Source organism: Crotalus tigris, unplaced genomic scaffold (assembly GCF_016545835.1).
Source record: "Crotalus tigris isolate CLP2741 ecotype Arizona unplaced genomic scaffold, ASM1654583v1 scf7180000024339.11422700, whole genome shotgun sequence".
NCBI lineage: Eukaryota > Metazoa > Chordata > Lepidosauria > Squamata > Viperidae > Crotalus > Crotalus tigris.
The window spans coordinates 8240636-8265977 of NW_024100509.1; the positions used below are offsets into that span (position 1 = coordinate 8240636).

The 25342-nt window shown below is 41.1% G+C and overlaps 1 protein-coding gene across 3 annotated transcripts in view; it reads right to left on the bottom strand.

The window, feature by feature from the left end:
- The window catches only part of SUCO (SUN domain containing ossification factor), a 153597-nt gene that overhangs the window by 92296 nt on the left and 35959 nt on the right, over nucleotides 1-25342 (bottom strand). For all 3 annotated transcript variants that reach the window (XR_005554599.1, XM_039325941.1, XM_039325940.1), the window contains exons 8-11: nucleotides 23522-23646; nucleotides 22666-22733; nucleotides 15710-15817; nucleotides 12149-12254 (exon numbers count right to left, since the gene is read on the bottom strand). Coding sequence is in view for 2 of the 3 variants with exons in the window: in XM_039325941.1 (XP_039181875.1) it covers nucleotides 12149-12254; nucleotides 15710-15817; nucleotides 22666-22733; nucleotides 23522-23646 (407 nt within the window). In the remaining variant the exon portion in view is untranslated. The remainder of the gene's footprint in view (nucleotides 1-12148; nucleotides 12255-15709; nucleotides 15818-22665; nucleotides 22734-23521; nucleotides 23647-25342) is intronic.

Here is a 25342-nt window from a genome sequence, read left to right on the forward strand (position 1 = left end):
GGCCTTGGACATTAGAATCCGTGATCGAGTGCCGCCCTGCCTGTTGACATGGGCCTTTGCCGCCACGTTGTCTGTCAGAACCAGCACGTGGCAGCCCGCCAACTTCTTGTGGAAATGGTGAAGTGCTAGGTGTATGGCTCTGAGCTCTAACCAATTGATATTTTTCTTGAGATCCTGTTGGGACCACCGCCCCTGGGCGAATTGGGATTGCAGATGTGCCCCCCATCCAAACAGACTGGCATCTGTGGTCAAGGTTACCCGAGTCGGTTCTCTGAACAGGGATCCTTTGGACAATGCTGGGAACAACCACCAGATGAGGGATGTGAGTGTCTGTGGTGGGACTCGCACCCTCTGAGGAAAACATGCTACACCCCGTTTCTGGTAAGGGAGTAGAAACCACTGCAATTGTCTCGTATGAAGCCTGGCCCAGGGCACTATGGCAATACATGAGATCAGTTTCCATAACAGCTGTGACAGTAGGATCAGAGTTACACGTTTCTCCTTGCGCACCCTGGTGACCATCGTACGTATGCTGAGCTGACGCTCCTGAGACAGGAAAACTCGGCACTGGTTGGTGTCTATTATTGCGCCTAAGTGGAGCAAACGGTTTGCTGGGTTCAGATGGCTCTTTGAGAAGTTGATCATAAATCCATGATCCTGGAGTGTCTTGATCGTCAGTGCCACGTCTGATCGGGCGTTCAGTGCCGAGGACGACTGGATTAGGATATCGTCCAAGTAGCATTGAACGCGGACTGGTACCAACCTGAGCTGTGCGGCGAGAACCGCCAGGATTTTGGTGAAAATCCTTGCAGCTGACGACAGACCGAATGGCAGGGCCCTGTACTGATAGTGATGGTTGGAATACCTGAATCTGAGAAGACGCCTGTGATTTGGATGTATGGGAACGTGCAGGTAAGCTTCTGTCAGATCTATGGATGTAAGAAAGTCCCCTGGCCGAATACTGCCCAGAATAGATTGAAGAGTTTGCATCTTGAATTTTTGGTAAATTAGGTACCAATTTAGAGCCTTGAGGTCTAGGATCACCCTCCATCCTCCCGAGGCCTTTGGTACCACGAATAGGATGGAGTAGAAACCTAGTCCCCATTGATCTGGGGGTACCCGCTCTATTGCCTCTATGCTTAACAGATGACGAATGGCCTCCTCCATGTGACCTTGTTTCACGGGATTTCGGGATAGGGGGCAGGAGATGAAGCGCCGAGGGGGGAGTGTGAGGAACTCCAGAGACAGTCCGTCTCTGATAGTGGTTAGAACCCAATTGTCTGTGGTGGTGTTTTCCCATTTGTGGAAGTATAGTGCCAGTCTTCCACCAATGGGGGGAATCCACCTCAAGTCACTTTGACTTTGGGAAAGGACGGCCTCCTCTGTCGCGAAAGGGCCGCTTAGCCTGGAATTGTGGCTTTGGCTTGTCTCTGTAGCTGGACCGGTCCGATGAGCGGTCCGGCCCTGGTTGAAAGGGCCGATACCCGCTCCAGATAGTTCAGTCTGAGGCAGACTTAAACAACAGACGCTGGTTGTATGGAGAAAAACGTCTGCCTGTTTTTTTGACAATATGAGCTAGTACCTTCAACTTTTCTTTGCTTTCAGTCAGGTAAGGAGTGAGAGCCTCTCCAAAAAGGTGACCCTTTTGATATGGTGCCGCAGCTACTCTCCATTTGTGCCTGGTATCGGCTTCCAACTTTTTAACCAGAACAACCGGCGTGCGGCCACGTTGGAAGCTATGGTCCGAGCCGAATATTTGGCCGACTGCAGAGACACATCCGCCATGTATTCCAGTGCGGCCCTTAGTTTAGTGACATCCTGGTGAACCCTTACTTCATCTGGGGATATTCTGGCCTGTAATTCCCTGAGCCAGATTAATGCGATTCTGGCGAAGAAGGAGTTAGAGGTTGAGGCTCTTATAGCCCAAGCCGATGCCTGATGGGTCCTTTTGAGGGAAATCTCAGACTTCTTGTCCTCAGCCTTAAGGGCCTCCAACATATCTCCTGGGATTTTGGTGTTTGACAGTATGGGGGCAAGAGCCTCATCTACACCCGGAACTTCGAGGACATCGTTGAGGGAAGGGACTGTATCTAAGAGCTTACAATCTAATCCCCCAAGAGCAGAGAAACTTCCAGGAGATCCCCACTGATCCTGAATGGATTTGAGAAACATGGGGGGACAAGGTATCTGTAGGTTCTTCTTGACCGGTTCCAGAAACAGTGGGTCAGAGCTCTGTCCAGAGTCCTGATCCATTATCTGTGGTTTCACCGGTTCAATTTTTCCGGTGACATAGGCCTTTGTAAAAGAGAATAGAAGGAATTTGGATTAAACACCCCTACCATAGGAGTGGCCTCCACCTGAATGTCTTCCCCATCTGACCACATGCCTTCTTCCGGTATCTATGCAGAATAATCTGATATCTCGCTCCCTTCAGATTGAGGTGGAGAACCGTGATCTGAGATCACACACTCCCTGGGATGCATAGTTTCCGTGGGCATAGGGGGGTTTGATGGTCCTTGGACCGGAATGGCCCTCCCTGAAACCGCCATTGCCTGAGCCACTGCCTGTGAGATCATGGCTTGGAGCTGGACAGTAAATGAAGGATGTTCGGGGCCCTGAAGACCCGCCGCCGTCGGCGTGAAAGATGCTGACGGGATTGGGGGAGGGACGACTGTAGTAACCTCCCCGAGACCCACAAGACACTGAGGAAGGTCCTGGCTCAGCAGCTGGAATTGAATCTTGGACCTGTAATCTCAATTCTCGTTCAAAGAGGGACAGATGGTCCCGTTCATATCCCAGCGAAGAACCCTGGTCCAGGGTCTGCTCGGGAGACCAAGCCCATGTAAAAGGGGAAGGCCGATGCTCCCCTGATGTGGATGCAAGAGGAGGGGAGGGGATAAGCTGCGTCTCTCCTGCCTGTCGCTGGGCTTTGGAGAATTGTTGCTCCAGGGCCCTATGTCTGCTATCTGCTTGCTTGTCATCGGTCTTAGAGGTCCGTTTGACCTTGGCCTTGGCTTTTGCAGGTGTATCCTGACTGGATGGCTTGCGTTTTACATTTCCACTGGAGGTGGAAGCCTGTGAAACGGTGTTATCTGCCATATTGAAATAAACAATAGGAAAGAAACAACAGGTGTTCACCAGGAGATCCTTGGATCAGTCCTGTTCTGCAGGAGAAGAAAGGGCAGGTTTTCACTAGAAGATCCCTGGATCGGCCCTTGGTCTGCAGGAGAAAGGAAGGCCACGGCCCACCTGGGTGGTACAGGCCTGCACGAGGGTCTGTGAGGTCCGGCCCAACGTTAAGCACGGAGTCACTACGCAATATAAGCCGCACTACGCTCAGGGGCTGTCCTCCCCATTCAATTTTTCAGCCCACTGTAATAGAGAGACAATTTGGCCAAAAAAGTATCAAATATCAATTAAAGATAACTCTATATATGAATATAGATATATATCTTGTTTATTTTAATTCTGTTTTATTTTAATTAATTTACAATTTTTATTTATTTTTTTTGACTCTCGTGTCTCACTTAGTGACGGCTAGGACAGTAAGTGCCGACCACTATGCAGACAGCGGAAAACAGGCAAGGCAAGCAGCAGTCCAATCTGTTGGCACTGGATATTTGAAAGGTACTGGTAAGTCACACAGTCTGGAATATTACTGGATAAAATGGAGTGAGAGCCTCAAGGTATTTTCTCTATGTCCACTAGGTAACCTAAGATGGCTTCTATTAAGCAGCTGAAGCACGAGGTAATAAAGACCTAAAAGAGTGTAATTAGAATTCCTATTCACCCCCATGTAGGGAGAATCACCAAATAAGTAAGTTGCTTTGTGACTGAAAAGGCTGTAATTAGGTCAAAGCAGTCAATTTAATGTGTGCAATTGGCCGGAGCCCAAAATGGCGGCCGCAACAATCTAATGAGAGATAAAACAAGCTGAGAGAAAAGATCCTCTTCTGCAAGTAATCTGGTAATAAGTTCTTCTAGTCAAACAGTTCAGCTGTGGGTTTTTTGGGTAATTTACAGCTGACAATCAACAGTAACAAAGAAGTACTTGAGTAATGTGAGGATCGAGCCTTCTAGAGGCTCAAAATGGCACCCGCAGGTTGTTTGAATTGGTAATGAACCCAGGAAGGTGATTGAGAGTTTTCAGCCGAAAACTAATAGTTTAAAGCTTCGTATTCACAGCTAAGATCCTGGGAGGGGGTAGGGGGTGAATTGTAATGAGGAGGCAGCTGTCTGTAATGAGCTGTCTGCCTCTGAAAAACTCAACAGAGAAGGGAATTGATTAAAGAGAGAAGAAATGGTGCAGCACTGAGCCCAGAGCTGAACCAATTCCTCCCCCCCCCCAAAGAAGGAAAAAAAGGGTAGAGAATCCACAAATGGCAATAACTACCTTTCTGAATCTAAATTGGGAGCCAAATTCTCACGTCTCTTCAGGGCTGAGACCAAACTAAACTGGGGCATGGTCAGACCCTGCAGAGGCGTGGCAACTTTGATTGTTTGGTCTGATTGGGCTAGAAGACTAAATCAACCCATCTGTGGATTCTACATTCCTTTACATGCTGGAGAATGTTGCAGCATCTCCAGGGTCTTGTGATTTACATTCAGATGCTTGGCAACTGATTCATATTTATGACAGTCACAGTGTCCCAGGGTTATGTGAAGTGACCAAACCCTGCTGCAACCACCCAGCAGATAGGGGGGGATAAAAATCAAACATCCACCCCCCCACCCCTGCTGCCAATTCTCAACAGAAATGCTCACAACAATGAAAACCTTGACAGAAGGAAGAGCGCCGCCGGGTGAGCAGGCAGATGTCTTGCTCAGCTATGTCTTGGGGGGCACTTTTTTCAGTGCCATTACAACTTTGAACAGTCACTAAGCAAACTGTTGTAAGTCGAGGACTACCTGTACTTTATCACTTTTTTCCTTTTTTGGGGGGGTCATCAGGTTTTTGACACCTTGCTAGGCAACTGGTGGTACTCGGATGTTGTCATATCCTAAAAGTGGTACAATGGGTGAAAAGGTTGAAAAGCCCTGATCTAGGGCTCCATGCAAGATCTCCCCTCGTGGAGTTTCAATGATCATGAGAATGGTGAGGAATCAGCTCAGAACTACCCAGGAGGATCTTGTCAATGATCTCAAGACAGCTAGGACCATAGTCACCAAAAAACCAATTGGTAACACACTACACCATGAAGGACTGAAATCCTGCAGCGCCCGCTAGGTCCCCCCGCTGAAGAAAGCAGATATACAGGCCCACCTGAAGTTTGCCAATGAACATCTGAATGATTCAGAGAAGAAGTGAGTGAAACTGTTGTGGTCAGATGAGACCAAAATTGAGCTCTTTTGGCATCAACTTAACTTGCAGTGTTTGGAGAAGGAGGAATGCTGCCTATGACCTATGAACACTATCCACATCGTCTGTCAGGATCCAGTTATATTTCCTTTCTATCTATCTCCTCTGATCTAAAACCAATTCTTACCTTTCCTGGGTCCTGCCATACTTCCAAGGGGGAGGGGGAATATGCAGGGGTTTTTCACTACTTTCACTTCTTCTATTCACTATAAAGTAATTTTTTGTTTATTCGTCTCTGCTAACTATTACAATGTAACCATTTGTCTCTTATCCTATGCCCCTCTGAACCTCTCCTTACCAGGCAGCTAGAAAAGGGAAGGGATTGAAAAGATACAGCCCTGGGATCTGATTTATTTATCCGTCATCAAAATAAGGGGTGAGGAGTTGTTGAATGATCGTGTACAATGGAGCTGGATTGATGTTATCTTTCCTGAATTTAACACCTAGAAATCTGTGGTCTGAATCGCCCGGAAGAACTGCGGGGTGGGGGTTACGTAGGGACACTTTAAAACATCAATTTGTGAGGGAATCCCTCAGATCCTGTCTATCATGCCTGCTATCAATTTCTCTTAATAAAAGTTCCTGTTGGAAGAGATCGTTTCCAAGAGTTCTGCTTTCTTAAGATGTGGATTGAAGTGGTTCCTTACACCGCCCAACATGGAGGGGAAAACATTATGCTTTGGGGGTGTTTTTCTGCTAAGGGAACAGGACAACTTCACCACATTAAAGGGACAATGGACAGGGCCACATACCGTCAAATCTTGGGTGAGAACCTCCTCCCCTCAGCCAGAGTTTCAATGATCATGAGAATGGTGAGGAATCAACCCAGAACTACATGGATAGATCTTGTCAATGATCTCAAGGCAGCTCAAAACCTTAATGACTTGGAGATGATCTGCAAAGAGGAGTGGGACAAAATCCCTCCTGAGATGTATGCAAACCTGGTGGCCAACTACAAGAAATGTCTGACCTTTGTGATTGCCAACAAGGGTTTGGTCACCAAGTACTAAGTCATGTTTTGCGAAGGGATCAAATACTTATTTCACTCATTAAAATGCAATCAATTTATAACTTTTTTGAAATGCGTTTTTCTGGCTTTTTTTTGTTATTTTGTCTCTCAATATTAAAATAGAATGGAAAAAAGTGCAGAAAAAGGAGAAAGAAGAAAAAGAAAATAAATATATCAAGTGACTTCCAATCTTCATCACAACAAATACGAAGAAATTTAATAACTTATACCCTCCAAGGATACCTCTTCCTCCCATATTCCATTCCTTATTTATGAGCAAATCCATAACATATCAGCTTTTCAATCCTGGTGTCAGTAAAAAGTCCCTAAATGGTTGCCAGAATGTTGCAAAAATGTTTTATTTTAATAATAATAATAATAATAGTAGTAGTAGTAGTAGTAGTAGTAGTAGTAGTAGTAGTAGTAGTAGTAAAGTTGGAAGGGAACTTGAAGGTCATCTAGTCCAACCCCCTGCTCAGGCAGGAAACCCTACACCATTTCGGACAAATGGCTGTCCAGTCTCTTCTTAAAAACTTCCAGTGTTGGAGCATTTACTGCTTCTGGAGGCAGGCTGTTCCACTGATTAATTGTTCTCACTGTCAGTAAGTTTCTCCTTAGTTCTAGGTTGCTTCTCTCCTTGATTAGTTTCCACCCGTTGCTTCTTGTCCTGCCTTCAGGTGCTTTGGAAAATAGCTTAATTCCCTCTTCTTTATGGCAGCCCCTGAATATTGGAATACTGCTATCATGACCCCCCCTTGTCCTTCTCTTCATTAAACTAGACATACCCAATTCTAGCAACCGTTCCTTATATGTTTTAGCCTCCAGTCCCCTAATCATCTTTGTTGCTCTTCTCTGTACTCTTTCTAGAGTCTCAACATCTTTTTTACATCATGGTGACCAAAACTGGTCACCACGATGTAAAACCGTGGTTTAACCATGATCAACCAATTTTATATTCCTTCCTTTTACTTTTAAGCGTATTAATCTTTAATTCAATCAAATATTGTCATAGGATTTGATTTCAGTTCTTCTCAACACTCAGATTTGTCCAAGGCTTTAGCAAGCCTCTTTGTAAATGCAAGAAAACATTTACCAGCTCATTCTCTTGGTTCTCTTGGTTTGTATTTTCCTTTTAATTTTTAAAATCAGTCATTTTCTTTCGCATATCCAGAAGTGTCCTTTTCCAAATTATTCTCTTAGCCTGGCATTTGTAGTTCCACGTTCTATAGTTTCTTTATCTTGTGAAATAAAATTTGTTCTAGATGTGTCATTCCTTCATTAACATTTTTAGATGTACTATGAACCCATAGAAGCAGACCTGATTTTTGATTGTGTTGATATTGTAGTTGCTAACTTCTGGTTTCATTCTTCAGAAATCTCCTGTTCTATGTTGAATGTAAAAACATTTTGTCATTTTATAAGTCCCAGTATTAATTGACATGAGGTGCATATTTTTTGCCTTAGAATCTTTCATTCTTCTAGTATCCAGTTTGTAAAATCATACAGTGAGGGAAAAAATTATTTGAGCCACTGCTGATTTTGTATATTTGCTCACTGACAAAGAAATGATCAATCTATAATTGTAATGGTTGTTGTTGTTGTTAATTGCGAAGTCGTGTCCGACCCGTCGCGACCCCATGGACAACATTCCTCCAGGTCTTCCTGTCCTCTACCATCTTCTGGAGTCCTTTATCATCACAAGATAATCTCTAATATGGGTTCTTATCCATGTCCAATCAGACTCACTTCAGCTCTTCCTTCAATGCTGCTTCAAACTTCTCCTCTCATGCTTCATTTTCCAGAACTCCTTGGTAAGCCAAGGCGCACACTGATTTGGTACACAAAGTGGCTGTATAGGAGTTATATCAGGGGTGTCAAACTCAATTTCATTGAGGGCTGCATCAGCATTGTGGTGCCCTCAGGGGGGCCAGGGGGGCATGGCCCACCGGGTGGGAGTGGCTATGATGGTCACGGCTCACTGGGTGGGTGTGGGCGATGTGGACATGGCTACCTTGACATTGCTCATGGGGGGACACCTGTGGGGACTGGGCAGGGTTGGGGGAGAACCAGGGGGTCTCTGGTGGGTGGGGCAGTGGGCAGGTTCGTCCTGTGTGGTGAGGTGGCAGGGTGGGGGTGCTGTTGCCACGGGCCAAAGCAAGGTGAGGCAGATCTTGCCCTTGGTCCATTTGCGCACCTGACACACCTTGGCCCCGCCTCGGGCTGCTGCTGCCAGCAGCTCGTGCAGGTCTATTAGGCTGCTGCCGTGACTCAGAATGGCAGGCCTGTCCAGCACAAAGGAGGCGAAGCGGCCAGCTAAGAAGTCGAGTACAGGTGGTAGAAATCACCCAGCAAGCAAAAGGCCACCCTGAGCAGGGAAAGCCAGATCCCCATCGGCGCCATGGCCACCCAGTCCCAGCCATGATTGCATGCCATGGCGCCAATGGGGATCCAACTTTCTCCACTCGGGGTGGCCTTTTGCCTGCTGGCCCGGGGTGTGCTCTACCACCTCTACTTGGGGCTTCCTAGTCAATCGCTTCACCTTTGTGCTGGGCAGGCCTGTAGCTGTGGGCGGCAGCCTGATGGACCTGCATGAACGACTGGCAGCCATGGCGGGTATTGAGGTGCACGAGGGGAATGCGCTCCACCCACGGGCCAAGAGCAAGACCCATGAGGGGGCTGAGGAGATGACCAGTGGTGACCTGTTCTCCAACCAAAAAGAGATGGGATGGAATAGGCATGTCCAGCGGTCATGTGCCCCAACTCCGCGTGCTGCTCGTGCCGCCACAGCGCTGGTGCTGGAGGGCCGGCCCAGTATTCACAGTGGGCTACACAGCCCCTGTTGTTCAACTCCTTTGGCCCCAAAGCACTCATCGCCTCCTGTGTGTGCACCTTTGGGGCCACCGGGCTGGGCGGGGAAGCGGGGCCAGTCCCTTGCTGTCTCCAGGGCATCCCTGAGGGCCACATATCAGCCAACCGCGGGCTGCATCTGGCCCGCAGGCCTTGTGTTTGACATGCCTGAGTTATATGGTCCAAAATCATCTGCCCATTTGAACAAGCTACGAGATCCTTACAGAAATCCTCAAGCTCTCTCTGGAACCCCACTGGGTCCATCAATTGCTGGAGTAGTTTTTGCTTCTCTTAAGAGAAAGGAAGAAAGAAAAAACTGCCAATGCCAAAGATCATTAGGAAGTCATCACCATTAGGATAGTCTCCCTCTCTAATCAGAATTAACTGTTGTGATAGTGAATAGAAGTGTCAAGAACTTGATTTTCCAACAGCAGATGTCAAGGGAATGGAATGAAAGAAGCCACCAGTAATAGCAATATTGAAATTTCTAGCCTAATATTCTAGATATCAATAGAATCCATGCAACTAATGAGTCAAATAAATGGGCTTCCTTTTATGAGGTTGTCAGTATTTTTAAAATCAAGATTAAACAACAAATATAAATCAAGCACTGGCATCTTCATTCACCTTAGCAACACACTAATTGTGTTTTCAAAAGATTTACAGAAGTGTGAGTTTTAACCATTTTCTAACCTACCAAATGGGATAAGGCCATCTTTTTTGGGGGGGATAAGCTGTTACCCAGAAGAACACCTGCCACCATTAAGGTGTTTTATTTCTGGGTCCCACATTGCTGACATTCACTAGGTGGAAGTACCTGTAAATGCCCTCTATTTGATTTTCTTATTGGCTGGCAGAATTCTCTTTGATTTAACAGCCTTGCAGATACAAACATTTAACCATAAGGTAATAACCAGCAACTTGGATTGCATCCAGAAGCCAAATAAAATCCATGAAGCTCCCACAATATATATATGGCAAATGATAAAACAGATAGAAACTGTTGGTGGACTACTTCATTTTGGACAAAATTAGTTTCCTAATGTTTTTCAATGGCAATCCCATGTAATGAGCTTTGTAAAAATCTAGCCACCAGATAATGAATTTTGTAAGTAATTTAGTAAGAGATCACAGGGAATGAGTGACAATCAATAAAGCCTTCTGTTCCACAACTACCCAAAGACTCTCCTTTCGTTCCACCTACTATCACAGATGACATGGCTCCAAGACAATCCTCTGTAATGGGTAGACCACCAATCAGTCAAATATGGTATTCCAGCCATTCCTCCAGATGGCTTCTGGAGGAACAGTCATTCTACTGTGCCAGGACTGAGTCTTAACCCATTTTCCCCACACAGATCTGTCCAGGATCAAACTATAGATATGGCACTGAACACTGCCAATAGACCAATTGAACCAGGAAGATCTAACTCTTCTCCCCCACCATTCAGATCTCCCTTGTCATCTTCAATAAGCATGACCAAGTCTTAGCCCTGTATTTTGAATATTGACTAAAAAGGGCCAATAATCAGTGTCACTCTGCATGCATACGTAAGTTCACACAGCACATGCAGTATACATTTAGCATTCAAATATAGGTTTCTAAGGATTGAGAGTCAATGATGTATATTCAAGTCACAGAAAAGCAATTATCAGAGTATGAGAAAAAGAATTGGTAATAGGAAATTAACAAGAAATCCACTAATAGGTGCCAAATGCTCATTTTTTGATATATAAGGAGAATTTGAATTGAAGCCCATCAGGACTACTAGAAGCATAGATTACTGTATAGTATAAACTACACAGTATAAACTATAAGACATAAAATATGTGTGTGTGTGTGTGTGTGTGTGTATTGCTCCTAGAAGCACGAAGCCAAAAGCACCAGATGACGAATGAGACTTTGTCGAAACGTCGCCAAGACACTTCCAATTTGACGCGGGAGAAAATCCGAATAACCAAAGACCTACATATATACATATATATATACACACATATATATACATATACGTATACATATATATACATATACATATATATATATATATGTATATATATACATACACATACACACACACACACACACACACACACACACACACACACACACACACACACACACACATATATATATATATATATATATATATATATATATATACACATATATATATGTTGAGAAAAGTAGTCGAACACCAGGATAAATAAAAACAACTGTTTAATAAACTAACAACTGTTTGATAAACTTAGCTTTCGTCGGCTAACTGCCAACATCATCAGAGTGGAATGCCGAAGATTTGAAAGCATGCTCATAAGACTGGCAGCACGAAGACTAGAAGCACAAAGCCGAAGACACCAGCCTAAAGATGACGAATGAGACTTCGTCGAAAGGTCGCCAAGACACTTCCAATTTGACGTGGGAGAAAACCCGAAAAACCAAAGACATACATATATATGTATGTATGTATGTATGTATGTGTGTGTGTATGTGTGTGTGTATGTGTGTATGCGTATATACACATATACATACATACATACATACATAAATACATACTATAAACAAGATTCCTGTGGAAGGTTTATATGATCTAAATCAAAGATGTCAAACTGCCGGCCTGCAGACTGGATGCATCATGCCAAAACCACGCCCAACCCATTGCCAGCAATGGAGAAAAAGTCATGATACGTCGCGACACGTCACATGACGTTGCGAGTCTGACACCCCTGATCTAAATGGTCCCTTCTAGAGTTTACTTCATCTGCCCTCTTCTGACAAGTGAAATTTTGTTTAAATACATGCATGTATTTGTTACCCACATGAATAACAGCAGGTCAACATATAGTGCCATACACAACTTTGTAGTTATGCGCTCCTAATAATATAATTCCTCTTTGTCTATTTTAGTAAGTTGCAATCACCAAAAATAAATTACCTTTACATATTTGGCATACATTTGTTCATCCAGAGGAAAACTCTGGACATTTCTTTCATCTCTGGCATGAAAAGTGCCTAGCTTGACCCACTTATTTGTTGGATACCTAGGAGAACAATACATAAAGGATCAGAAAGCACAATGATTTTCTGATTAAATAGCAAATAAGATACTTCTTAAAATAAATTATACAATGTTTTCTACTTTATAGCTGATATCATCATCATCATTTTAGCCATTGTCTATCCGCTGCAAGATTAAGGCCTCTTCCACATGTTTCCAACCAATACGGTCTTGAGCTTTTTTTTGCCAATTGGGACTGAAATGCTTGCTATGTTGTAGATCCACCTTATTTTAGGTCTCTTTCGTGAATGCTTTTTATCTAGTGGGATCCATTCTACGGCTGCCTTGGTCCACCTGCCATCAGTTCTTCTTGCTATGGGACCAGCCCATTTCCATTTCAATTATTTTACTCTCTTGATGATATCATATATTTTTGTTTGTTCTCTAATTCATGTGCAATTCTAATTCTTTCTATTTTGTCTTGTAATGATGGGCATGTATCTTTCCATGGCTTTTTGCACCACTTGTAGCTTTTGTATCAATTGTGAGGTTAGTGTCCATATTCAATTGGCATAGAGCAGGTAGCACAAACTGATCAAAAACTTTTCTCTTCAGGCATAGGGGGAGGTTGTTCTTAAAAATAATGCTTAGCTTGCTGAATGCCTGCCAACCACATTTAACATATTGTTCAATTTCCTTTATTGTATCACCTTCCATTGAGATCTGTTGGCCAAAGTATATGTAGTGGGCTATTATGTCCAGTTCTTCTCCAGATATATAAAAAAATTTCTTTGGTGAATTTATTAACTATAACCTGGCTCTTTTTCAGGTTTATTTTTAAGCTAAATGTTTCTCCTGTTTTATGCAGCTTTTGTATGTGTCCTTGTAGCTATTCTGGGTCTTGTGAGAAGAGAACAGCATCATCTGCAAATCTTAAGTGATTTAAATTGGCACCACTGATTTTTATTCCATCTTTTGCCAAATCTAGTTTGCAAAATACTTCTTCAAGGCAGATTAAGAAAAAGATGTGATATTGTATCACCTTGTCATATATCTCGTTCGATGTTGATTTCCACTCTAAGATCATTAAGGCAAATTGTCACCATTGTTTTTTCATATATGAATGTAGTAAGTTTATATAAGCAGTGTCTATGCCTTAGTTGAGTAATGCTTGCTTGAGTTATTGCTTGCTGGAATACTGAATCAAATGCCTTCTTGTAGTCAATGAAAACCATGCACAGAAGCATAGTGTACTTGTTGTGCCTTTCAATGAGTTGCTGAACAACCTGGATGTGGCCACTTTTGAACCCTGCCTGCTCCTTTGGCTGAGCATTATTTAATGTTCTCGATATACTTTTTGCTATTATCTTGGTGAAAACCTTGCAAGAAGGTTTATTGTGTGATAGTTCTTTAAATCATCTTGGGCCCTTTCTTGCGTATAAGAATCACTTCAGCATTTTTCCATGCATCGGGTATTTTTTCTTCCCTAACTCATCTCAAGTATAGCTTTGTTAGTATCTTGTGTAAACTGTGACTGCCAGCTTTCAGCATTTCAACCGTAATGCAGTCATTTCCTGAAGCTTTGCCATTTTTCATTGATTTTGTGGCACTTGATAGCAATAGCACTTAGACTTACATACCACTTCACAGTGCTTTCCAGCCCTCTCTAAACAGTTTAGTAAGCATATTGCCTCCAACAATCTGGGTCCTCATTTTATCAATCTTGGAAGGATGGAAGGCTGAGTCAAGGGTGAGAATTGAACTGCCAAACTGCTGGTAGTCAGCAGTCAGCAGAAGTAGCCTGCAGTCCTGCATTCTAACCACTGCGTCACCACGGATTATATTTCCTCCACTAGGATATCTGGCATTTCTTTTTTCATGGGTGTTGTTACTTTTGAGTGCTCTTGATCTTTGTATAACTCTTTAATAGAATTTTCCAATTATCTGTAACATTTCTGGATTGTTCTACACACAGAGCCATCTTCACGGTTTAATGTAAAAACCTTCTTTTTTGTCTTTATAAGTTTGCATTTTGCTCTATAAATGCCATTGTTTTCTTCAATTGCCTTTTTCCCAAGCTTCACATTAAACTGATGTTTCTTCTTGGATACATTTTCTTATGGTCTTGCAAAATTCAACATCTTCCAGTTTATTAATGAAACTTCCAGTATTTTTCATTGTCCATAATTTTTTCATTAAATCAATAGTTTCACCAGAGATTTTTGACTGTACAAAGTGTTTTTCTGGAGATGCTATAGATCAGGGGTCTCCAACCTGTGGTCCATGGCCTGGTACCAGGCCGCAGCCTGTTGGCCATGGGACGCGGAATGGCTGGCGAGTGTGTGTGCACGTATGCAGCCCCCCACTCATGCTAGACCCACCGTAAAAGCACTAGTGGCCCCATTTGCACATGTGTGTGGGTGCTAGCGGCACATTTGTACATGTGCGTGGGTGCTAGCGGCATGTTTGTACACACACACAGGCACCTGAACAGGCACTGGTGCCACTGCAGGTACGCATGGCCCACTTGCACATGCACATGGGTGCACACACACGCACACATTTCCCTGCTCCTCCCTTTCCCTCCAGGCCGCCAACCTGGAAAGGTTGGGGACCTCTGCTATAGATGTAGCAGATTCAAAGGTGTTTTTAACTATTTGTTCGTTCTGGTCCATAATATTGCTCTCTTCCCAATCTTGCAATAGAGGAAGGGAATTTGATAGATTAATCTCAAAATTGCTGTTCTCTAACAAACTATTTTTGTTTTTTGTGACATATTTATCATTTTCAAATGCTCTTTTTGACAGTCTTTCTTCGCTTTAGCTTGTACCATTCTAATGATCACTTCCAAAGTTAAAACGATTGATGACAGTACAATTCCAGAATATAGTTTTATCACGTGACATGATGTAGTCAATTTTGCTTGCGTACCCAGATAGACTCTTCCATGTCCATTTACTGCTAGCTTTTTTCTTGTAAAATGAGTTCATTATATAAAGTTCCTGTCCTTCAGCAAAATCTACTAGTCTGTCGCCTCTATTATCTCGTTCACCATTTCCATATGGACCAGTCATTTTTTCTCCAGGTATTGTTCTTCCTATTGTTGCATTAAAGTCACCTGTTAGTATTTTGTATCGGCATTTTTCTTTGTCTTGAAGGCAGGCCACATCTGATATAATTATATGAAATTAAAATGGAAAGTACTAAAGGAAGCCTGTTACCTAAATTTATTATTTTAAAAAAACAGTCAGTATAACCACAATACACACTAGTTGAAGCCTTATGTACTTGTAAAGTTAAGTGTTCATTTTTTTCCTGCAAAGAACTGTAAATGAGAATTTATTAAAAAAAAATTATTAAATTTTAAATAAGCATGCTAGATTTGTCTGCTAAAATCATGAACATAGTAAAAATTATGAAATTACAAAAACTGACCTTCAGTTTCACTAAACTTTGTGACAATAAATTCTACAATTATATTTTGATCATGAGACATACCTGTCACTGATAGACACCAGAAAATCCTTAGGAGTGGATGAGAATAATTCATGATTAGCAATATCCAGCTGTTTTACTTGAATGGGTTCACACAATTCAACAACAAACCTTCAGGGCAGATAAAAATTACATTATGTTCAAAGCATGTTCAAAGCTATTTCTCAAAAAATAGGTAAAACTATTGACTGAGCAAACAACCATTTTATGGCAATTGATCGCAGAAATGTGCTTCAAAATGATATGAAAAGTTTCTCAGAGGTATTATTCATTGCTTTCCATACAAAGAAAGCATTAGCAATACAATAAAAATCACTGTGCCAAATAAGGCTTAATAACAATTATCAACATAAGAGTCAAGCTCAAAGAAACTTCATTAAGCTTCAGCTATTTCTGTTTCTTGGCTTGCCTACAAACCCAGGAGGGAGTGAGGAAGAATGGAATGTGTATTGTAGGTGTGGAGCTACTGAGCCTGAGAACCAAGGTCATTCAGATTTTGTTTTCTGAGAACTGAAGATTCTTTCTCATAATAATTGTTTGAAGCTTAATTGGGTAACGTGACCTGCATTGTCAGGGGGAAAGAAGTTTCTATACTTTTAAATACTGATTTGGCACCAATTTAGCCAGAGCTGGTTTTCTGTTCATCAGTGCTGATATTGTGTGCTCAATAAAGTTTTGCATTAGAGATTGGAATGTCTCAGCTGTGCTTACTTCGTTGGGATCATCAATCAGAACCTTGACAAAAAGATTATCTTGGAGACATTTTAATTGCCATATTGTGTCAGATCCCCGAAAAAATGTATTACTATTTCTGCTAACCTCTACATGCTTCTATAACCATTTTTTGGGGCCTGCCATTCTGTTGGGAGGGGGGATTCCGATGTGGGAATATACAATATGCTTTGCTCTACCTATGCCACATTGCCCTTCCCCCAGCAGAAGGAATGTGCCCAGATACCATCACCCTTATCTGGAAGATGGTTTGTGCTTGGAGCTGGAGGGAAATGAAACTAAGAGAGACCTTGAAGAGGGCGCCAAAGGAGCCAGTTACCAAAATAATATACCACCTATGGACTGGCTGAGATTCAAACAGACAGTGGGACCCTGGGGAGAGGAGTAACTGCTTTTAATATATTGCTTCCGCGAGCTATTTTCTCAGACATTGCTTTGCTTCCTTGCTATCACTAACTCCCAATAAAAGTTCCTTTTGAGACAATGCCTGTTTCAAGAGTTCTGCTTTCTTGGGAGACCTAGTTGAGGCAGGTCCTTACAACTTGCTTTATTCTCTTCACTGCCAAATATATCAAGAAAATGTATGTGTTCTAGAAATAGTATGCATGCTTTCAAATACACCTTTTTTTTCTTATGTGATTGTGGGACTGCAGTTCTAAGAATATTACAAGAAGTCAAAACTTGGTAATGAACAGGTACTTTAATGAAGAATTCTGAATAAAGATAAAGCCAGTTACAGCTTTCACAAATCTTAACGATAGAGAATTTTAAATACTTGGATTGGAAAAGTGAAACCAGAATCTTTCCTCTTGGAACTGATGGATAAATATTTTTTAAAAAATCATGGAATATTGTTTTCACATTACATAATTACAACAAGATTATTGTACACTCAAAGATGGAAAGATTTGGTAATATATATGATAGAGGAATAGTTGATGAGAACTCACAGAAAGGGCCAAACTGAGTTGTTTGATTAGAAAAAAACCCAGTATGTTTATTGGTGAGTAGAAAATCTTATGGATGTCTTAATAAAAAAGAAAAAAATGAATACGATTTATGTTTTTGATGATTAGATAGGGTGAAGTACCAGTACTCCTTAACTTACAACTACTCAGTTATTATTCAATTAAAACAGCACTGGAAAAAAGTGACTTATGAGCATTTTTCATACTTAAAACCATTGCAGCATCCCCATGATCATCTGATCAAAATTTGGACACATATTTTTGAATGTTACACTATCCCACCAGAGTGATATGATCACCATTTGTAACCTTCCCAGCTAGCTTCTAACAAGCAAAGTCAGTGGGGGACCAGATTCGCTTAACGATCATGATTCATTTAATAACTGCAGTGATTTGCTTACCAACAGTGACAAAAATGGTAGTAAAATGGGACATAAATCACTTAGTAATTGTCTTGCTTAGCAATGGAAATTTTGGGTTCAATTGTGGTCATAAGTCAAGGACTATCTGTATACAAAGAAGAGTCACAATATATCTTTAGAGAGGTCAATTTATAACTGTAGATATAATTGCTGAAATGGAGATTGGGAGACATTTCTTTATATATTTTTTCTATTTTTCTGCTACTGTTTTTCTTTTTGTACCTTTATTTTTCCTTTTTCACTCTATTTTAGTTTATAATACACTTATTCTTGTGTTATGCAAGCCCTGAAAAGGTGATTTGAGAACCCCCTCGGCAATGAATGAGTAGAGATCCATGTCGCAGCCATTGAAAAGGGCAAACAGTTGGTTTCCATACAAAGAAAACATCAGCAATACAATAAAAATCACTGTGCCAAATAAGGCTTAATAACAATTTATCAATATAAATGTCAAGCTCAAAGAAACTTCATGCTGCTTCATGCTGGTTCTGAGATATCTGCCAGTTCCTTCAGAACTCTGGGATGTAATCCATCAGGTTCCAGTGATTTATATTTATCAAGATCAGACAGGTATTCTCTAACCATTTTCTTGCTTATTGTAATTTTTATTTGTAGTTTGTCTTTTACAGTTATGTTTTTGGTAGGTTGGGCCATAGTTTCTTTTTGTGTAAAGATTGATGCAAAGAAGAAGTTAAGCAGTTCTGCTTTCTCTCTGTTGCCTGTTACTTTCTTGCCATCTTCTTTCTTAAGTGGCCTACTGTTTCCTTGACTTTTTTCTTGTATTTAGATGTTGAAAGAAACTTTTTTATTACCTTTGACTTTTGTTGCAAATCTTTGTTCATTATGAACCATTGCTTTCCTGACTTCATCTTTGCAAAGTCAGGCTATCTGCTGATACTCTGCCTTAGTTATGTGTCCCTCTTTCCATTTTTCGTACTTGACCCTTTTTGTCTTTATCAGAGAGATCTTTGTGCAAGCATGCTGGTTTCTTCTTGGATTTCTTGTTTTTCTTTTTCAGTGGTATTGTGCTGGACTGGGCTCTTATGATCATGTTTTTCAGTTTTGCACGCTTCTTGAGTTGTTTTCCCCTTTAGAATTTTCATCCATGGAATTTTTCTTACACTTTCTCTGAGCTTGTTAAAATCAGCTCTTTTAAAGTTTAAGATACTGGCTGGATTACGTTCTATTGCTTGGAATTAGGTTGAAGATTGTCCCCCCCCCCCCCCGAATTTTAGTTTAAAGCCCTTCTAATAAGATGAGACAGTCGTTTTCCAAATTATTTTCTTTCCATTCTTCTGAGGTTTACTCCATCCATTTCCAGTAGCTCTTCATGTAGGTAATGCGGACCATGGTCTAGGAAACCAAAGTTCTCTTGATGACACCAGTTTTTAAGCCAGTGCTTCATTTCTAAAATCCTTTGCTCTCTCATTGGATGTTGGTCTTTTGTTGGAAGTATAGATGAAAACACGACTTGTGCTCCTAATTCTTTAACTTTCTTCCCTACCTGTTCATAATCTCATTATTGTTTTTAGATTCATTGTTGTGTAATTGGTCCCCACATGTAGGAAAAGAAAGGTGTAGAAATCTGTGGAGTTGATTATTTTAGTAAGGTTCTCAATTTCATCTTTGATTTTTGCTCCAGGGAGACAATATACCTTGCTAGATTGACTGTTCAGTTTGCAGACTATAATTTCTATTCCCCAAAGAATTGAATCTTCTATCACCAATATTTCATTTTTTTTCCTAGAGAAGTCTAGGATACTATTCTTCCTGTCAACAGAAAAGAAAGGGTAGACAGGAAAGGCTTTGCTCTTGGTTGCTGTTTTCTTCTAAAAGTGATGTTTTTATTGGTCTCCCTCTTTAGGTTCATATATAGGGTCATTTTTTTCAGAAGCTGTTTGTTCCCTATTGTATTCAATTTGGGTGTACTGGACTAGACTCATTTCTGGAGGAGCAGCATATCATGGCTGCATCTCACCTATCCAAGCTTCATGGGCTGACAGCCTGACATTAGCATCGGATGGGGGGGGGGAGATTGGAATGTAAGGAAGAGGGGGGATGAAAGACCAATTGAGCCATGTGAGAAGCTACAGCCAGCTAAGGTTTAGTAATGATATGCAGAGCTGGGAACTGAGCACCTGTTTCCTAAACAATATACAAGCACTTGATTTAGCTTACACTAGTTCTGTAACCATTTAAGCTTTAATGATGTATACTCTCAATTCAAAAATAGGTTCTAGTTTTGAACTGACAAGTTGAAGAGGGCAGATTCTGATTCAGATGGCAGGAATATATTGAACTTTTGTACAGTAGAATACAGAAAATGAATATCCAACATACCTTGAATAGAATAGAGCTGGAAGGGACCTTGGAGGTCTTCTAGTCCAGCCTCCTGCTCAAGCAGGAGAACCTATACGAGGGGTGTCAAACTCAATTTCATTGAGGGCCGCATCAGCATTGCGGTTGCCCTCGAGGGGGCCGGGTGGGTGTGGCCAGGGTGGGTGCAGCCTACTGGTGGGCGTGGATGGAGTGGGTGTGGCCTACTGAGTGGGCATGGCCAGCTCTACATCCTTCACATCAAGGGTGCCTGTGAGGGCTTGGGCAGGAATGGGACAGATCTGGGGGTCTCTGGCAGAAGGGGGTGGGACTGGGGCAAGCGCCAAGGCATGGTCCATTTCTTCATTCCTCACAAAGAGTGACACCTCCCCAGCATGCACCCAGGGGGCGGGGCCAACAAGGCAGGGGCTGGTTCCTCGCTGTTTCTAGACGGCCTTGTGGAGCTAAGACTGAAAATTGTACATTGGCCCCCGGCTGGCCTGGGCCAGGGCCAAGGCAGCAGGGGCTGTTCCCTCAATGTTTTTTTGTTGGAGGTACAAAAATTTGAGAATTGATTGATTCCCATGATAGTGATCTGGAGAATATTTAGTATTTTTTTAAACAATATTTTAACATATATAAGTAGATTAATGGGAAAAATCTTATATTGCATTATATATATCAAAGTTTTGGCAGCTGATTATCAGAAAGAATGACTGCTCATACATGGGGGATGTCTAAAAAAATATACTGAGAAATTGAAAAACAATATTATTCAAGATGTTAAGGAATACCATTTGGAAATGTATAACTTACCTATCATGGAAAAAGCAATATTCTCCACAAATCAAAGAATGGAGCAACATGTACTATTTGGCAGAAATTTTGATATTTTATAATAATATCTTATTTTCAATTATAACATTATGTGATATTTGTTAGTAAACTAGTCACTATTGATGTTTAATATATAAAGTGGATTTTTATTTACTATGTTTCCCCAAAAATAAGACCTGGTCTTATATTTTTTTTGGTCCTCAAAAGAGGCACTGGGTCTTATTATTTTCACATAAGAGAGGTGGAAAGCGCAGGGGCCGATGGGAGTGGGAGAGCTGCTACCTCTGGCCCCACCCTCTCCATCCCATCTGCCAAGCCCTTGGAGCACCCCAGTCTCCGGCCACCTTGTCTGTTGGCCCTGCTGGGACACTTCTCGGCCACAGTGCACGCCAAATGGCGGCCCATGCTGCTTCTGGCCTTGCGGGGTCTCTTTGCCCTCCTGGACGGGCTGCTCTAAGCTGCCCTGCTGGGCTGCTTCTGCCTGGTGTGGGGTGATTCAGCCCAGATCTTCCATATGACCTTTGGAGCACCCCTCTGCCGCCAGCCTGCCAGGGGGGGTCCCTTTGGCAGTGGCCGCTAGTGGAACCGCGCTGCCCATACAGCTGCCTTCGAGCTGCTGAGCACCAGCCTGCACGCTTACTTGGTGTTGTAGGCACAGGGCTATGGGCTGAGCCTGGCGCTCTTCAGGCCTTGGCGGGCACTGCAACTCTCATCCTGGCTATGCGAGGCAGACACAGGGCTGCCCCTGGCCACTTTTGGCCTCTACCTCACCTGCGGCTGGTCTGCCACCAGCTGCTGCCGCCAGCTCACCTTCCACCCAGCCCAGCCCAGCTAGTGCTGCCATGAGGTGAGGTGAGGCAGGTGGAGTTTCCTCTGCCTGCCAGACACCTGCTGAAGCCGTGCAGGGTAAAGGCCAAATAAAGTTGAAAAATACCAAAAAGAAGTTCTTCACTGATTGTAGGAAGGCATTAGATTGTATTAACCAGACTAACCACATGGAATAACCTTAGGAAAATAGAAATCCCAAAACATGTACTCATGAAAACTATATGCAGAACAGGAAGATATAGTTCCAGCAAAATATGGCAAAAGAGCTGATTCCAAGTCAGCAAAGGAATGAGAGAAAGGTATTTGTTCTTTTTTATTTATTAAATTTTTATTTTTATATTTATTAAATCCATATGCTAAATTAAGAGAGGCTGAATAATGTTTTTTTTAATTAAAGGAAGAAACATCAATAATCTGCACTAAGCTGATGACACTATTCTGATAGTTGAAAATGCTCTCCAAGCTGCAATAATAAAAGCGAGAAGCACAGTGGAAAAAAATAGAACTATCATATTTTAGACATATTATCCATAGATATAAGTGCCTTGAGAAATCTATAATGCTGAGGATGGTAGAAAGAAAGAAAAAGGTTATCAGCAACAAGGTGGATGGACTCAATCAGTAATGAGCACACCATCAGGGGACTTGAAGGGTGAGCCTTGGGATAGATCATCCTCAAGCTGGTCTATTTATTTGGCTTTTTAAGAGTTGATACAAATTTGACAGCACATGATCAAAAATAAATCATGTATACTATGTGTTTGTGATGCCTAGCAGTGTTTCTTGAAATCTTTTTTTTATTATTGCAAAAGAAATTATTCAATTAAAATAGTCATTTTACTGAAAATGTACTTACCAGATTTTAGTACTGCATGGATTTAGCATATAGAGGTCCATATTTTCCATTAATATTGCTGATGTACTCTATTACAAATGAGAACATAATTAATTAGCAGAAATTGTAACCTAATTATCTTTTGGCTTTTTGGTAGAATATTTGTATTATTACATATATGCATGCGTACAAACTCAGATACAATTAATGGCAGAATTACAAAAGGGTGCACAATTTTATTTTTTATTTCAAAATCAAATCATGTCTGCAAGTTGTTTAAAATGGCATATATAGGATATTTTTTGGGCTTATATTATCACTGCTCAATGAAACTGATGCTGTTCTCTACTTCTGATAAATGACAGGCTGATTTATTCTACAAGCAGCAGTGAAAACCTCTTACAATACTGATAGGAATCATTGGGGATTTGCCAGAAACATAAATAATCGTTTTAGATCTTTTTAATAATCTTTTAACGTGTTTTATCCAGTTTTAGACTATACACATTGTATTTTTACTGTCAGGTCATTATGATTCAGTTTTCTGAAGATAGCTTGTTTTTGAAATACTGCTTGTAAAACTAGGCAGACCTTGATCGCCCATTAATTGCATCATTGACTGTGATGTATTGCTATGTCCTCTTGTGATGGCTCTGTCTAGTTTTGTTTTATTTGGATGTTTGATTTATGTGTGGCCTTTGGCTGTAATAATAATAAATTGAAAAATTGAGAAATACTGATGGAAAATGAAACTTATTTGTACTATAGAATATTTCAAATTTGATTGCAGCTAAATATATTTATTAGAAACAAATGAATCCATATTCAGCAGTTTTCTAAAAATATAAACTATAGCATTGTTAGGTGTTGCTATTACCTTTGCTTCTGGGTTAGCTGCCAGTATTTTGGCACCACACTCAACTGAAGCATAATTATTTCTATTTTTTTGGACTTTTTTTGTAAGATGTTGACCTCCATTGGAAGAAGGATGCATCGATTGACCTGCATACCAGACAAAATGTACCAGAGAATTAATAAGAAACATTTTAAATCTTTATCACCAAGCTCTGAAGCTAAAGCAACTCATAAAAATAACTAACATTCTTTGGTACTAATAACTTATCAATAGTAATTTCCATTCATATTATCAGCTACCTGTAATTATTCTGAAGTCTCTTTTATTTTAACTACATGTTAATACCATATTAGTTTCAATACGTATAACGTGAAATGATGGTACTATATAAAAGGATTTATAAAATCTCCATTTATTTAAATGAATATATAGCCTAAGGCAGATATGTCAAACTCGCAATGTCACATGACGTCACTCAACGTATCGGGACAGTTTTGCCATTGCCGGCAATGGGGTGGGCGCGGCTTCCGCATGACGTGTCCGGCCCATGGGCCGGCAATTTGACACTCCTGGACTAAGGTATTGCAATAAAGGTCAGTCATGAAATATGAGTAATAGCGTATCCTACCAGAAGTTTACAAAACATTGAAAATAGGGGATAAAAGCTATTCCCAGATCATCTGTTTTCTACTAGTATAATATTCATGTTTTTGGTGGACACATTTTTTCTTTAAAAGTAAGTATACTACAATTCATTACTTTGTAGAAGTCTGTTTTTAAGAAACATATATGTTGCTCTTACATTTTATTGTACAAAATTTATTTATTCTTTTACTCAAAAATGATGATACATAATTTTTTCTAAAATAAATCAATAATTTTCAAGCGGAAGAGGGTAACATCAGAATCTGAACAAGTTACTGATACCTATTATTTATTTGAATGTCTTCTCTTTATCCATGCCATTCCACAGAGTTATCAGGCCAGATTATGAACTAATTACCACTTAGTTTTCCCAACAGAACCTTACACTTCTTGCCATTTATTGGAAAATACTCAATCTTCAAGTGAATTTTGACCCTAACTTCTGATTCTGCTAGCAAACCTTCCCAGCTGTGTCATCTATAAATCTGCTGAGTATCTTTTCCATGTCCTCACATTCAAGGATACAAAAACTCTGATCAATAGACATATTAAAGAAAAGTTAATTAAACTGTAATGAATCCTAATAACTGTTATGTAACAAATATTAGTCCTATTTATAATGAAATTATTCAAATTCTTGTACTTTTTTCTCCTACTCATGAATCTACTCTTTTCTGGGCAGAAGGGAAGATATCCATGTATCTCTTGTAGTAATGTGCTATTCTTGTTTCAGGCTTTTTGCCTCTGAATTTTTGAGAATTGCCTTTCATAGTCAGGGTCCAAGTACCACTGATATTCAATGGGGTGGTCAAATACACTGCATGATAGAAACATGAACAGAGTGAAGGACAACAGTAAAGGAAGAGACAGTCCTATTAGTAATGAAGAACTGTTGAAATTGCTTCAAGATCATCAGAGACACCTAAAGCACAATGGGAATCAAGCAGGAGAAAGTGATCAGTTGTAATTAAAGACAAGAGAGAACTTACAATGAATGAAAACAAAATTCTACAGGTAGCCTTTGTTGACAGTAATTGAGACTGGAAACTCTGTTGCTAAGCAGCATGGTTATAAATTGCATCACTTGACTATACCTATTTATGACAGTTCCAGTTGCTATTGTTAGGCAAATCCCACAGGGTCACAGCATTCCATGATCACATGTTCACCATTTGTGATCTCTTGCCGGCTTCCACA